Below are 15,885 nucleotides of genomic sequence, written 5' to 3' on the forward strand. Positions count from 1 at the left end.
TGTTGAGAATAGACAAATCCAGAATTGGCCTCCAAGTGTTTTCCTTTCTTTGGTACAAGAAACAGGCGAGAATAAAATCCTAGGCCTACTTCTGACGGAGGTACCCCCTGGATAGCCCCCATGTTGAGAAGTAAAGAAATCTGTTTGTAAGCCTCCACCTTTTGCTGAGAAGGTACGTCTGACATGCCTTTGAAAGGAGGCAAGGTGTGAAAATAAAACTTGTAGCCTCGAGCTATAATGTCCAACACCCATTTGTCCTGAGTGACTAAAATCCAATTTTTCCTGAAATGTGCCAACTTTCCTCCCAGAGGAGCTGCCAGACAGGAGGGATCTGGCAGCTGGAGATACAGGTCATTGGGCCTGTTTACGAAAAGGCTGACCCCTGCCCTCACCTGAAGATTGTGCAGGGGAACTCCACGTCCTAGGTCGAAAAGAACCTTGAGCATGAGCTCTGCCCCTACCACGTCTTGATCTGCCCCTAGACTGTAAATCAGAAGAAGGATAAGCCCATCCCTTAGTAGGCCAATTTCTGCTAAACTTAGGGGGCTGCACCTGTAAAAATCCTTAACTGTTTGCATAGACTTAGCTTTGTCTTCCATTTTCTTCAAAACTGACTCCACAGGAGAACCAAACAAAACTTCAGACTGAAGGGGAGCATCCAAAATTCGAGCTTTAACATGCTCTGACAAATTCTGATCCTTAAGCCAGGCGTGCCTACGAATAACTGATCCAGTGGCAGCCACTCTGGAAGAGGCCTGAAGAGCATCAAAACCACACTGCAAAGAATGCTTACCCACCTGATCAGAGGCATGAACTAAATCCTGCAATTCCTTACACTCAATGCCCTCTGCCAAAGCATCAACCTTAGATTTCAACCGACTCAGGAGAAAGTTCTGGTACTTCAGCATATGAAACTGGCAATTCAAAGCCCTCATTGCTAGAGTGGAAGAGATATACACTTTTTTACCCCACCTATCCAAAGCTCAAGAATTTTTATCCATAGGAACTGGATTCTTTACAACAGAAGCTCTGACTCCCTTAGGACCCTGGGTAATAGTTTCTGGGTCAGCTCTCGGGCTTTTATACAAGTATTTATGAGCCTCAGGCACTCTGTAATACCTGTCAGGCTTGACCGGGGCAGGAGGCAAAGAATCAGGATTTAGGGAAGCTTCAGAGAAAACATCCTGAACAACATCCAAAACAGGGGGTATAGCCAAGGGCCTATGCTGTGGTAAAAACAAAAATTCCCTAAGTCTCTTTCTAGAGTCTGAGAAATCCTGACCTTCCCACTTAAAATGTTCTCTCATGGAATGCAGGGTTTCAGAAAAGGAAAAATCCTCTGGGGGGGAAGCAGAAGGAGTAGAATCCTCTGCATCTGAATCAGAATAAGGAGGAAAATCCTGAATGTCTTCAGCCGAAGACTCCGAGTAATCCGAAGAATGTTCCAATCCTTCCACCTCTGGCTCTACCCTAGGCCTCTTATCTGGCGGGGGCAAGGAACCCCTGATTAAGGTAATTAAATCTTCTGCCATTTTCAGCATATGCTTATTAGGTACAGAACCTGCAGAACTAGGGCTGACACCAGAGGAAGACAAACCAGGCCTGACCTTGGAAGGTACCTTAGAGACAGAAGTAGAAGGCCTAACCACCTTATGCAAAGGAGGGACTACAGAAACCTGAGAGGCCCCCTCAGCCTGACTCAACTCCTGAGAGGCCACATCCTGCAAAACTAAAGGCTCCCCCTGAGACTCAGCTGAAACCTCGGCTGGATCCACAGATTCCACCGTAGTTTCTAAAGAACCGGCGTCCGTAACGGACGACTCATCCTGCTTGGACTTTAACGATTTGTCCTTACGCTTCTTAGCGGTAGCGGGCGTCGGAGGATCCGACGGCATATTGTAATTACACCGCTTACCGAAGACAAGCCTAGCACAATCTGACCTGCGTTTAATGGTGCGCTTATTAAATCTAGCACAAAAGCGACACCCGACTACGTCGTGCTCAGGCCCCAAGCAAGGAATACAAAGAGAGTGGTAATCCCTATGAGGTATCTGTTTCCCACAAGAAATACAATTATTCACTTTTTCTGACATCCGGATTTAACTGAGGCAAGAAAAGACAAAAATATTCCCCAACGGGGTACTTAGCCCAACTTGGTCTTCGGTCTGAAACTCAGAATATGAAAATTTCAGGACGCCGAACGGCACTTGCAAAACGCTGCTTCTGCTTCGGACCATGCGGCAAGAAAGACTGAGGATATGGCATCGGTCATGCGCTTTAATACCACGGCGTACTGACGTCAGATCTGAGCGACTATGACCGACGCCAGCCTAACACTTTGGTATTCGGGCCGACCGAGGACAGCGGACTACCCACAGGTTATGACTGCAGCAATGTGAGATGAAGAACATCTGACTTGTACCTCTCAACTATCTAAGTTTTGCCTCATATTTTTGATCAGTTCCTCATAAAATTAGTTTTTGTGGCAAACTGCTGAGAACAAAGCCACTAAATAACGACAGACATTTGAGGTTCAGATTTTATACCTTTCCAAAAAATGCATATTAATGCAAAACTTTTTATTCCATCAATTTTATAGGAGGTTCAAAAATTTTTTTTAAAAATTGTCGCTAGTTTTGGGCCTTTGGCCCACCCCCAATTATTTTTGGCTTTGTACAGAATTCTTGCTCTAACAGGCTGAGAGATATGGAATGGACTTACTGGACAGATGGCTAATGGCATGACTGCTTCAAGCTTCAACAACTCAACATGATGTTTCTAGAGAAGTTCTTGTGTAGTCTACTTAAACCAGTCATTAAATAAATCTGGTGCCACAGTAAGATGCACTTATCGGGTGCAGGATATGAAATGGGATGAAGCAACAGCCAAAGAGATTGAAACAAAGTTAAGAAAAGCCTCTAAATTGGAAAATCCCAGGCCCACATGCAGGAACCTAACTTTTGGTTAAAAGTATTAACATCTTTGCACGAAGATTTAGCCATGAGTAAGAACTATTTATATGTACACCCAGAAGAGACACCAACCTGGCCAACAACAGGAAAAACAATGCTTCTTAAGAGTGAACCTGTAAGCTATCCTAAAAATTATAGACCAATAACTTGCCTTCAGATGACGTATAAGCTATACATGGGAATTGATGCCGACAGAGTTTATAGTCATTTAGAAGAAAACTCAATTATGGCAGTAGAACAAAAGGGCAATAAAAGAAAGTCATATGGAACAAAGGATCATTTGTTGTTAAATAAAGTCACAGTGGAGAACTGTAAAAAGGGTTAGAATCCAAGTATGGGATGGACTGACTACAAAAAAGCATTTGATAGTATCCCACATTCATGGATAAGAGTGCCTAAAAATGTATAAGATACATCACACACTGATCGACTACATTACAATGACCATGAAACAGTGGCAGACCACTCTGCAATTAAGCCATGATAATGGGCAAATTATTATCCCAGGGTTAAAAATTCAAAGGGGGATATTCCAGGGTGACACTCTGTCACCGCTGCTATTCTGCCTTGCCCTTAACCCACTAAGCTGTTTACTCAACAGCTTAGGCCATAGCTATAATTTGGCTCCTAGAAAACAACAAAGTGTAAAGACTTCTCATCTTCTCTTTGTCGATGATTTAAAACTAAACAGATCAGATGAGGAACTGAAAGCACAAGTGCAGGTTGTCAAAACTTTTTCAGATGATATGATAATGTCATTTGGTCTTGATAAATGTGCAAAAGCAACCTTTAAAGCAGGAAAACTCCAGCACCAGGAAAACATCAGTTTGGGACAAGAATGTGATATAAAAGAACTTGAGCAAGAGGGAGTGTATAAATATTATGTAATTGATGAAGGATCAGCAATAAAACATGAACAAATACAAATAAAACTTAGTAAGGAATTCTTTAGAAGACTTAAATTAATCCTGAAAACAGCGTTGACATCTAGGAACAAAGTCCAAGCTATAAACCAATTTGCTCTTGTCCTAACTTGTAGTTTTGGAGTGACTGACTGGCCCCAAAACGTGTTAGATAGATTAGACAGGAAAACAAGAAGGATGCTTCATGCTCACCAAATTATTTATAAAAATCAGTGTATACCAAGATTATATATTCCCAGTTCCGAAGGAGGTTTGGGCCTCCTTGAAATTGATTACAAGTATAGATCTGCAATCGTGGGACTCCATACATCTGCTGACCTCACAAGATCCAAACGTAGCGAAAGTTTTGAAACAAGAGGAGACTAAATCTAAGATGACTTATCTGCTTAATTTAGCCGAAGCAAATCGGCATCAAGCAGGAATGGAAATCAAACCAGAAATAGATAAAAAAAAAAAAAATCAAGCAGCAACAATGTGCCAAAAAAGAAAAGAAAGAATATAAGGTGAAGGACCAGATGAGAAGGCAAGAAATGTGGAAAATGCATAAATATAGTAGCAAATATAGAAAACTTCTGGAAGAACCTCATGTTAATCAGGAATGGTTAAGGAGAAGCAAATTCAAACCAACAGATGAAAGGTTAATATTGGTGGCCTAAGACAGTGGGCTGCATACACGTTGGTTTACAAAGTCCATTGAACATGTGGGAGAAACAGACAAATATAGGTTTTGTAAAACCAAACTGGAAACAGTCGCACACCTCATTGGTTGTGATACACTTAACAGGAGAAGGACTCTATGCTGAAAGGCATAATAACGTGGAAAGATTGTTGCACTGGGGATTCTGCGAACATTATGGTATTGAAGTGGCTGAAAAACACTGCTAACATGAGCCACAAAGCATCACAGAAAATGATGAAGTTTATAGTACAAGATCACCCATTACCAACAGTTCAAAATAAAGATGCTAGAAAACTGGATACAGTGGTCCAAGAAAAGAAGACAAAAGTAGCATTGATCATTGAAATTGCCACACCCAGTGACTACAATGTGTTGCGTACAGAAGCGCACAAACTCATAAAATATCAGGATTTGCAGGCAGAAATGACAGCAATGTGGAATAAAGGTACCCAAACAGTTCCAATAGTAGTAGGAGCAATGGGTCTTACAAAAAAAATCTACAATCGTATTTAGATACGTTACCAATCCATGTAACCCCATACAAATTGCAGGAGTCATTACTGGGCACAATATGGGTGCTACGAAGAGCACTTCTGGCTGACTTTAAAGACTGAAACAATACTAATTTCATCAACTTTAATCAGACTTCGGACTTAGGAATGGGGTCCATTCCCATCATGTTATTAAAAACCCAAAAGACTTGGAGAAAATAAAAAAGGGTGTAGCCTAACACGTCACTTTCCATTCATATTCTGAACTTCTGCATCGATGACCTTCAACATCAACTCACAGACTTTGAATTTCATTTTTTTGGGGGGAGGGGGGCATATGTAGAGTACTTGATCAAGAGAAATATTTACCTGCTTTCTGTCTGAAAACATGAATGCAGCCCAACAAGGAAGGGATGATTTGAGGCCTGCTCAAACACATGCTTCTCGGTCTGCACCCAGTCAATATCCTACAAAACAAAAGTAAAAACATTTAATATATTTATTGCAGAACATTTTAACTTTTATTTATCTAATGTATGCTAACAAGAATGTTAAACTGACCCATAAGGACGAATGTCAACCACTGCCCAGACCCAAGGGAAAATACTAAAGAAATCACTGTTAAAGTAAGACAATCATAATAGTTAATAAAATGTATTACTGAAGACCATGTCAGACAGAACAGCTGCACCTGGAAATTATGACCATAAATACAAGTTACACTGATATCCCACATAAGATGCACAAAAATACAGAGCTGAACAAGTACTTTACAGCGCTATATATCAAAGTATGTTCAGTCCAGAACAGTTAAGTCTCAGAATACTGACACAAGAAGGTCACTGTTTTTTTTTAGCTGATGTTTCAGTACTTTGGTCACACACTGACTACCCTGTGGAGGTGAAGAGGAATGAGAAGGCTAAGACATACTTTTGTTTCCTACCCTCTCTCCCTCTTCTCTGGGATTGTGCAACCTCAAAGTACGTATATATTTATTGGGGATCTGGGGCTTGTATCCACATCAGAGCAGGGGAAACTGTCTTTGGCAATCAGGAGTTATCACTATTTTTAAATGTGACCTCCCAAGAAATTAGATATTTTTGCTTAGATTTATTTTTTTAAGCTAAGCAGCACACAACTAAGCAAAGTACATCTGTCCATAATGCAGGGTATAAAAATCATAAGCAAAGTATTCTGAAAAGGTTAAGGATGAGTCAAGTTTTCGCAGCATATGAATAGTATTTTTATATACTGCTGTTTCTTTTAAGTGATTTACTACACTCTATCCACCATCTTCAACTCAAACAAGAAGCAATAGCTACTAATGAAGTCTGTGCAGTCGTACTGCTTTACTAGCTTGTGACTTATGAAAATAAAATACCTGGTTTGGAATTACTTTCTCAGCCAAGGGTAGTAGGTATCGATTCAACTTTCTGCTGCTTAAAAATTAAGTTCTTGTGTTCCTTAACAGAAGAGTTTACTCACTCTAGGATCAAAGAAAATGCCCTGCACTCCCTCCCCCCATAATGAACCAAGAATGAACGTGCAAAGTGAGTGATGGGGATTGTGAAGAGAGATGAAAGCTGCCAGCCTAGCCAGATAGAATTTTGTACATAATTCTGTCATTTGTAAATATTAATATAAGCCACAGGCTTGTTCTCTTAAACGGAAGAAAATGCTGTTAAATGTGGAACTGCAAAAATGTAACAGTGCACTCTGCTGTAGGAAGGCTGACAAGTCAAGCATTGTGTAATTGTTTGATGTCAAAACTCAGAGCCGAGATGTCTAAATGAAGGAATTCTTCTTCTTGTTTTGAGGCCAGAGTTAATGGCTAGAATTTACATGTAGAATTTCTTTTTTTGCTCTAGCTTTCTGACCAGCTGCAAGATCAAAAGGGCTATTAACCTCTGAGTCTCGATTAGCCTGGGAAAACAGAAAATTGTTAAGAATGATGTAATGTGAAGCAGTACTGCGTTATCAATTTAAAGAGAGAGAATCAGAGAGCATTTGTCTTTAGAACATCCATCACCACCAGCACTGTTTTGCTCTACATGTAAGTTATTTTAGAACCGTGTTTTCTCTTAGATACAGCTAGGAACTAGGAAGACTAGATTAGTTTTTTTTCTATATTGATGTCTGAACTTTTCTACTGTATTATTTTAAGTATTTCTCTGTGATCTCTGAACTCTTGACTAGCACTGTGTAGTAAGAAGTATTATCTTGTGTTTTTATTTATTATTAAATATTTTTATACCTTCCAACTGTGGCTGTTTTGTGTAGAGATAATTTAAGCACTAGAGTACATTGCATGTATAAAGTGATACTGGCCAAGCCACTCCAATAAGCCTTGACTGTTCAGTTGCACTTACTATTTGCATAATATTGCACAGTATAATTGGACACCCTTTCATAAGGGCTTTTTAGTAGCTGATAAATATTACTGGGTGATGGCAGCTGGTACTACCTTTTAGACTGGGCAGAAAGGAGGCACTGCTGGAGAATCTGTGCCAGTCTTCCCCAGGAGTGCCTGTGTGTTTGTATATAACTCGTATCTCAAAGCGTGTGTGTGTGAAAAAGAGAGAGAAAGAAAGACTCCGCCCTTAGCTTTTACTATAAATGTTTCCTGCAGTACAAGGAACATGACAGCCTGAAACCATACCCTTTTGCCACAAGAATCTGAATCAAAACAAAAGGCGGAAAGCCATAGAGAAACACTCCTTACTAACGCTGCAATAATGTATTCAATCAATTCTCTCTCCTGTTCTTCTGAAGAAAAATAGGAAATCAAAGACATAGCTAGGTCTTCCAGCACCCTGTGTGGTTCCCTTATCTGGCAGCTCCAAAGTTAAATGTTACACACTGAGTGTTAAGCACTCACTCTGAGCGCAAATGCAGTATCATTCAGAAAATAAATGTTGCCACTGCCAATCACACCCCCTAATACCCTTTTCACCTACTCCATGGAAAAACAGCCATGCTCGTCCATGTGGGGACAGGTTGATCTCCAAGATCTTCTACTCCTAAAATAACAAGAGTTTGCCGTTAACTTTAGATCAGGAAAGTACAGTTGTGTACACTTACCATAAATGTAGATGTTCGAGTGTATTCACTGTTGCAGTCATTACAGTTGTGTAATCTGCTGGCAGGTTGCCCTCAGTCGGCCTGATTAACAAAGTCTTGGGTCCTGCATTGGTTGCTGTCCCTTCTTCCATGACATCAGGTCATCAGGGGTATAAAACATGCAGCTGACTCCATTACATCAGTTTTTCTTGCCCCAGATGTCAGGTGCCCCCCAAATATTTAAGTAATTAAAAAAACACAAAAATATACCTCCAAACAAAAGCAAATACAAAGGCTTTTATGCATAGTAAAGGAAAGAAGAGGTATAGTAAAAGAAAAACGGAGTTGGAGGGAGGGTAACCAGGACTGCAACAGTGAACACACTCAAGCAAATACATTTATGGTAAGTGTACACAACTGTATTATGTTCTTCGTGTTTCACTGTTGCAGTCATTACATTTGGGTAGATTCCCAAAGCTATGATTGGGAGGATAGATTTATACAGCATTAGGACCAGCTATAAGGCCCTGCAGGACAGCAGTGGCAAAGCCAGCTCTGGATTTAGAGAAGAAAGGTAAATGGTAATGTTTGGTGAACGTATGAAATGAGCTCCAGGTAGCAGCTTCTAGAATGTCTCTGGTAGGAACACCTCTGAGAAAGGCTGTAGAAGTAGATGCAGCCCTGGTGGAATGAGATCTGATCCCCTGGGGGATAGTTTTACCATGGTGCATGTAGCAGAAATGAATACAATGGCTTATCCATTTGGAAATGGTCTGCTTTGCAATAGCTTTTCCCTCTGCCCCTGCAGAAAATGCCACCAGTAGTTGATCAGATTTTCTTAGAGATTTTGTCCTGTTTAAGTAAAATTTAAGTTGTCTGTGTACATCCAATAAATGCAGAATCCGCTCCCCCTTGTTCTGTGGATTAGGAAAGCAAGTTGGCAAATGAATGGTCTGATTAAGAGCCACACTGGATACCACCTTAGGCATGAAAGATGGATTGGTCCTGAGACACACCTTGTCTGTATGAAAAATAATGAAAGGCACCACTGCCATAAGAGCCTGTAATTCGGAAATTTTTCTAGCTGAAGTGACTGCTAAAAGGAAAGCTGTTTTCCAGGAGAGAAATTTTAAGTCTACAGTAGTAGCTGGCTCGAAAGGAGGGAGAATTAGTTTTTCCAATACAAAATTGAGGTCCCAGGCAGGGGCTGGAGCTCTCCTGGGTGGTCTCATGTTTTTGGCCCCTCTGAGATACTGCTTTAGCAGAGGATGAGAGAAGAGGGGAGGTTCTGTGTTGTAATGAGCTGAAATGGCTGAGGCATGGATTTTTATGGAAGAAAAGGACAGGCCCTTGTGAAGCATTTCAGTTAAGTATTGTAAAATCTGAGGAATATTGGGTACTGTTGTGCTTATCCCTTGTGACTGATTCCCAGGCACAGAATATTTTCCATTTGTCAGCATAAGATTTTCTAGTACTAGGCCTTCTTGCCTCCAAAATGACATCCGTCACAGGTTTGCTGAGGGATGCTCAGGGTGAATTTAGGTGATTAGCCACACTGCAAGATTCAAAGTTTGGAGCTGAGTGTGCAGAATTTGGTTGTTCTGTTGAGACAGTAAGGAAGGTGTCTGGGGCAGGTGCCACGGTGGAAGATGCGACACACATTGCACAGGAGTGGGTACCGGTGTTGGCGAGGCCAGTCTGGAGCAATCAAAATCATTTTTGGTTTGTCCTGTGTGACTTTTAGTAGAACTTTGGAGAGCAGAGGCAGAGGTGGAAAAGCACAGACAGGTTTTTCCAGCTGAATGATAAGAGCATCCACTTTCCAGGCTTTTTTGTGATAAGTCCTAATCCAACTGATAGTTCTGGGGTGAGGCAAAAATATCTATGTCTGGACTCCCCCATTTGTGTATCAACATGTTGAAAATCCATGGTCCCAGCTTTCATTTGTGTTGGTCCATGAGATTTCTGCTTAGTTCATCTGCTACAGTATTCAGCTTTCCTGGCAGGAATTGAGCTTGTAGTTGTATTTGATAGGTCAAGGCCGTGTTCCACAATGCCATGGCTAGTCTGCAAAGGGGGTAGGAATGTGTACCCCCCCGCTTGTTTATGTACCACATAACTGTGGTGTTGTCTGTCTTTATCATTAATTGTCCTGGATGAAGGTAGTCCTTGAAGGCTGTCAGAGCATTCTGTACAGCTAGCATCTCTTTTTGATTGATATGAAAGTGCATTTGATTTGGGTTCCATTTGCCCTGAATGCACTTCCCCGCCAGATGAGCCCCCCAAGCATAGTCTGATGCGTCTGTAGTTAGGGTTTGGGCGGCAGGGGGTGGAGAGAATGGTAGTCCCTTGTTTTGGTGGCAGGCCTCTGCCCACCATAGGAACTCTAGTTGCAGGCAAGGTATGATAGGAATCATTGTTTCCAGGCTGTGACAATGTTGACTCCATAAACTGTAAGTACCACTGAAGTTTCATCATATGCAGTCTTTCATATGGAATTAGAAGAATGCAGGAGGCCATGAACCCCAAGGTTTGCAGAATTTGTCTTGCAGATAGCAGGGTTTTTGTGGCCACTTGTTTGAAGTTACCAAATGAATTTGCTTTTCTGGCATAAGGTAAGCAATCTAGGCAGTTGTATTCAAGCTTGCACCCAGGAATGTAATTTTTTGAGAGGGTACCAGTTGTGATTTCTTTTTGTTTATGGTGTAACCTAGACAAGTTAGAACCCTTTTTACAAACACCACATGTTTTTGTAGAATGTCCATGTTTACTGCCTGAATTAGACAATCGTCCAGGTATCGATATATTTAAATATTTCTTTGCCTGCAAAATGCAATTACTGGAGCCAGGCACTTTGTGAAGACCCTGGGCACAGTAGATAAGCCAAAGGGCAGTGCAGAGAACTGGTAATGCAAATAGCCTGCTTTGAAGCGGAGGTATCTTCTGCAAGATTCCCTGACTGGGATATGCAGGTAAGCCTCTTAAGTCTAGAGTTACCAACCAAGCATTTTTGCCTAGCATAGGAAGTAACTGTTGAAGAGTCAGCATCTTGAATTTTGGAATGTCCAGAAATGTGTTTAGAGTAGATAAGTCCAGAATTGGATACCATGACCTGTCTTTTCTGGGTACCAGGAAAAGTCTTGAATAGAAATCTAGTCCCCTTTCCTCTTCTGGGACTGGCTGAATAGCTCACATGTTCATGAGAGTCATTACTTGTTTCTGGGCCTCTGCCCACTGATTTGGGGGCAGGTCTGGCCATCCGTTTGGGATTGGCAATATGTGGAAATGAAATCTGTATCCCTGGGATACTATATTTAAAACCCATTTGTCCTGGGTTATAAGTTGCCAGTTTTTTGCATGAAGTGCCAGTTTTCCCCCCAAAGGGGCTGCTAAAAGGCAAATGCTTGGTAAGTGTAGAGGGAAGTCATTGAGACTGCTTACCATAGGAAGGTGCCTTGTTTCCAGATTTGGAGTCGGAGGCACCCCATTGTTTTGTTCTAAAAGTCCCTTGTGACTGAAACCTGGAGCCTTTGGAATGTCTGGGTTTGACTGAGTGGCTCTCGAAAGAACTGGAAAGGACCAGTTCTTAGTAGGCCAGTGCCTACTAAATCTTGGAGGTTGCACTTGTAAGAAGTCTTTCACAGTTTGGATATATTTAGCTTTATCTTCCATCTTTTTTAAAACTTCTTCAGCCTTATTACCAGAGAGACGGTCCTGTTCTAAAGGAGCATCCAACAATTTTGCTTCAACATGATCAGGCAGAGTTTGCTCTTTGAGCCAAGCATGCCTTCTTAGCACAGACCCAGTTACAGCAGCCCTGCAAGAGGCCTCCAAAGCATAAAAGCCACATTGCAAAGTATGTTTTCCAACTTGTTCAGCTGAATGCAATAAATCCTGTAAATCTTTATTTTCCACACAGTCAGAAATTAACATAATTTTCTGTTTAAGCAGTCCATTGATATGCTGCTGATATTTAAGCATATGAAATTGACAGTTTAAAGCCCTGATTGCCAAGGTTGCAGAAGTGTAAACCTTCTTACCCCATCTATCCAGCACCCTGGAATCTCTATCAGAAGGGGTAGGATTTTTAGCAGTAGAGGTCTTAATGCCCTTGGGACCCTGAGAAATGGTTTCAGGATCTGCAATAGGATTTTTGAAAAGGAATTTGTGGGAGTCAGGAACCCTGTAGTATCTATCTGGCTTACAAGGAGCCAGAGGCAGAGAATCAGGAGCCATACTAGATTCTGAAAAAACATCATCAGCAATGTCTAGAACAGGAGGTATAGGCAAAGGCCTATGCTGAGGAAGAAGAAGAAAATCCCCAAGTCTCTTTTTAGATTCAGAGAAATCCTGACTTTCCCAGTGGAAATGTTCCCGTAAGGTATGTAAAGTTTCCCCAAAAGAAAACTCCTCAGGGGGAGAAGTAGAAGGAATGGAATCTTCTGCATCAGAGTCCTCATAAGTAGGGATGGACAAATCCTGTTCACTAGAAGAGTCAGAAGAAATAAAATCCTTTTCAGAAGATTCATAATCAATGTCTTGCCTAGGTCTCTATTGGAGGGGGGGGGGGGTTACCCCTGATTACAGTAATTAAATCTTTGATTTGTTTTTTAGGCATAAGGGCGTGAACATGTGGCCCGGGCATCGGTTTTTTAAACATAGATCGAGATTTAGGCCTTGGCACTGAGGTTGGAGTCGGTTTAATATGCAAGTCTTTACGCCTGAATACACCCTCAAAAGCCGGTGCCTGCTCAGCGGCTCCGGGCCCATCCAACGTAGAGACATCCGCGGGTTCCATTTGTAAAGTATCTTGTGGCATACCGGTCTCCGAATGGGTCTCAGTAGAGGCCTGCGAATCAGAAGTAGTGGATATCAGGGGCTGCGAAAGCACCTCACTGAGTACCGGCAAACTGGCTTAGGAGAAGCATCGTCTGCAGTTTTGGACCTAAACGGCCTCTCCCTGTCTTTTGTTTGTGTTTTTTCAGTATTCCGGTAGTCGGATGGCTAACCAATGTCATTTCTGGATAATTAAACTGAGATATTTTGAAGCAAAAATGTACCGACAACGGATAGTGCGCTGATTAAATAAAGCACAAAACTGACAGCAAGGTACATCATGGTCAGGGCCTAGGGCAAGGAATACAGTACAAATGAAAATCCTTATGAGGTATTTGCTTCCCACAAGTAATACAATTATTAACTTTTACGGACATCGGTAAGGAGCAAGAAAAAGTTTCCTCAATGGGGTACTTAGCTTTCAGTTGAAGACTTTGGTTCTGAAACTCGAAAACGAAAACTTCAGGAGTAGGCCGACCGGTACTTGCAAACTGCTTCTGCTTCGGGCATCGCGTGGCAAGAAAGACTGATGTAATGGCGTTGGCTGCATGTTTTATACCCCTGACGACCTGACGTCATGGAAGAAGGGACAGCAACCGACGCAGGACCCAAGACTTTGTTAATCAGGCCGACTGAGGGCAACCTGCCAACAGATTACCCAAATGTAATGACTGCAACAGTGAAACACGATGAACATCCATACCCAGAGTCCTTGGCCAACATTATACTGTTTACATACTCTTTCAAATATATGAATAAAACTATCAAAATTATCACCCTGTGTAAACTGTGGAAGAAATTTACTGATCTTTAATGCATCTAGGGTTTGGTTATTCCCTTTCACATTCCCTCTATGAATGACCCTGACAAGAGAGACAGCATATGCCTCTCATGTTGGCACGGTTTCTCATTTTCTTCAGCCTCCCAACCACCACAGTCTCTCTGCTGATTCTAATTCCAAACTTCTGGCCTCTGGTTCAAGTCTCTCTAACTCCAGAGGGGTTTTTAAGTCCTTTGAGGAAAAGGTGAACTGTCCTGTTTCTGATGGCTGCAAATCCCCATTGCCAGACTGATTATCCTCCTGGCTGCTGGTCTGGGCTACAGCTGAGACTAAAGCTGAAATAATTTCCTCTTTAGTCAGGTTGACATGCACCAGTCCTTTGGCTTCACACACCTTGGCCATCTGGTTCTTTGTCAGCTTGCTATAATTCACTGCTGACACATATGTCTGCTTTCCCTGACTAAACTAAACTAACAACAAATAAATAAAACTGTTGTGAAAATGAAACTCTATGTTTACCTTGAGGCTGCTGTACACACACACACCCTCAGTGACAACTGCCTACAGGCTACAGAAGTTTAATTAATATCCCCCCACTGCTCACAAATATGTGACATCCATGCTCTGGGCCAGTAATCAAGGCGCCTCAATCCTCATGACTGGCACCAGTGAGAGACGTTCACTTGGAGCAAAGATAGATACACACACAGTATTTCCAGGTGCAGCACTTTACACAAAGCACAATTTCCCTTAAGAGCACACAAAGAACACACATGTCCTGGGGCTGTGTTTTCCTCTCTTTTACCAGGCCCCAAATAAGACTCCACACTGGCCAGAACTGTAGAGTTTAGTCTTCAGCCAAGTGGTCAAAACCCAATCCTTCACCACTCTCTCTGTGAAATCAGTGCTCTGTGTCCCTGCTCCAAGTAGCTGACACACACACTCTGAGCTTTGATTTACACACACACACACACACACACACACACACACACACACACACACACACACACACGCACATACACACAAACTGGGGAAGGGTGGCACAGTTTTACCAGCTATGCCCCCTTTGCCCAGACTATAAGGTAGGAACTGCCACCAAAACACTCCCAAGCCAACTACTCTAAATCTCTTACCAGGGTATCCAATTACACTGAGAAAAAATAATACTAATACAAATGGTAGTGTTTGAACAATGCAGCAAAGCTTCAGGAGTGGCCACACTGTTACCAAATAAAGTACTCTTAAAGGTTAGAATATTCTCTAAAAGACCAGCCACAATGAACAGTTTAAATAATAAAAGAACAGGAAAATATTAAATATCTATTTACAGTAAACACCAGAGTTTCACTCATAGGAAATATTAAAAATAACACAAATGGAAAGGTTCATACAGATACAGGAAACATACTTAACTAAACTCACTACATTTTCCTGACTGATCTAAAAAATTACTATTTCTTACTTACTTAATAGAGCAAGGCAAGATGAAGTGGGTGAGTGGTCCTTCTTTGTTATGTTTCAAAAACAGACTGCTGAGAGCTAAGTGACATCTCTCACTGAATTCTAAATGTCATTTCAGTGCTTGCTACAGAATAACATCACATCTGGTTATCTAACTCTGGTTCTCACATTAACCCCTTTACTAGAGCCTGAACCAGAATCTAGCATGTGTGTCATAATACACACATACAGCTTAGCTAAGATGTGTTACAGCATTTGGAAGCTATAAAACATTTCTAAAACTTCCACCCTTCTATGGTAGCAATTAGTTTACCCCTAAGGGCAATACAGTAGGATTCATAGTCCTGGTTTTCACAGACATTGTGTTACTGGCTGCAATCAGAACTATAAGATACAATCTTTATGGCCTGAACCAGGCAATTAAATTTTCAGACTATTTTTCAAAGTTAGATGGACTTAGACTAACCTCTTCTCTTTCAGTATCATCTGTTATAATATATTCATTTCAACAGTTACAATACAGTGACATACAGGTGCATTTCTTTTCTGTTCACAGCAGGATTCACTGTTGGTACATTTTTAACACAAGCAGCTTTACAAATACATTTTCAATACAAGCATCTGTACAAATCAGTTTGATATACAAATTACATAATTTTTTGCAAAATTCCAGCTAGCGCTG

General features: G+C 41.4%; 1 protein-coding gene across 1 annotated transcript in view; it reads right to left on the reverse strand.

Moving 5' to 3' along the window:
* The window catches only part of PRKCI (protein kinase C iota), a 1,721,954-nt gene that overhangs the window by 567,742 nt on the left and 1,138,327 nt on the right, over positions 1 to 15,885 (reverse strand). The window contains exon 10 of the mRNA XM_044070065.1: positions 5,435 to 5,532. Coding sequence (XP_043926000.1) covers positions 5,435 to 5,532 — 98 coding nt within the window. The remainder of the gene's footprint in view (positions 1 to 5,434; positions 5,533 to 15,885) is intronic.

The sequence above is a fragment of the Protopterus annectens genome, chromosome 4.part1 (assembly GCF_019279795.1).
Source record: "Protopterus annectens isolate FY-2018-M chromosome 4.part1, PAN1.0, whole genome shotgun sequence".
NCBI classification, from domain to species: domain Eukaryota; kingdom Metazoa; phylum Chordata; order Ceratodontiformes; family Protopteridae; genus Protopterus; species Protopterus annectens.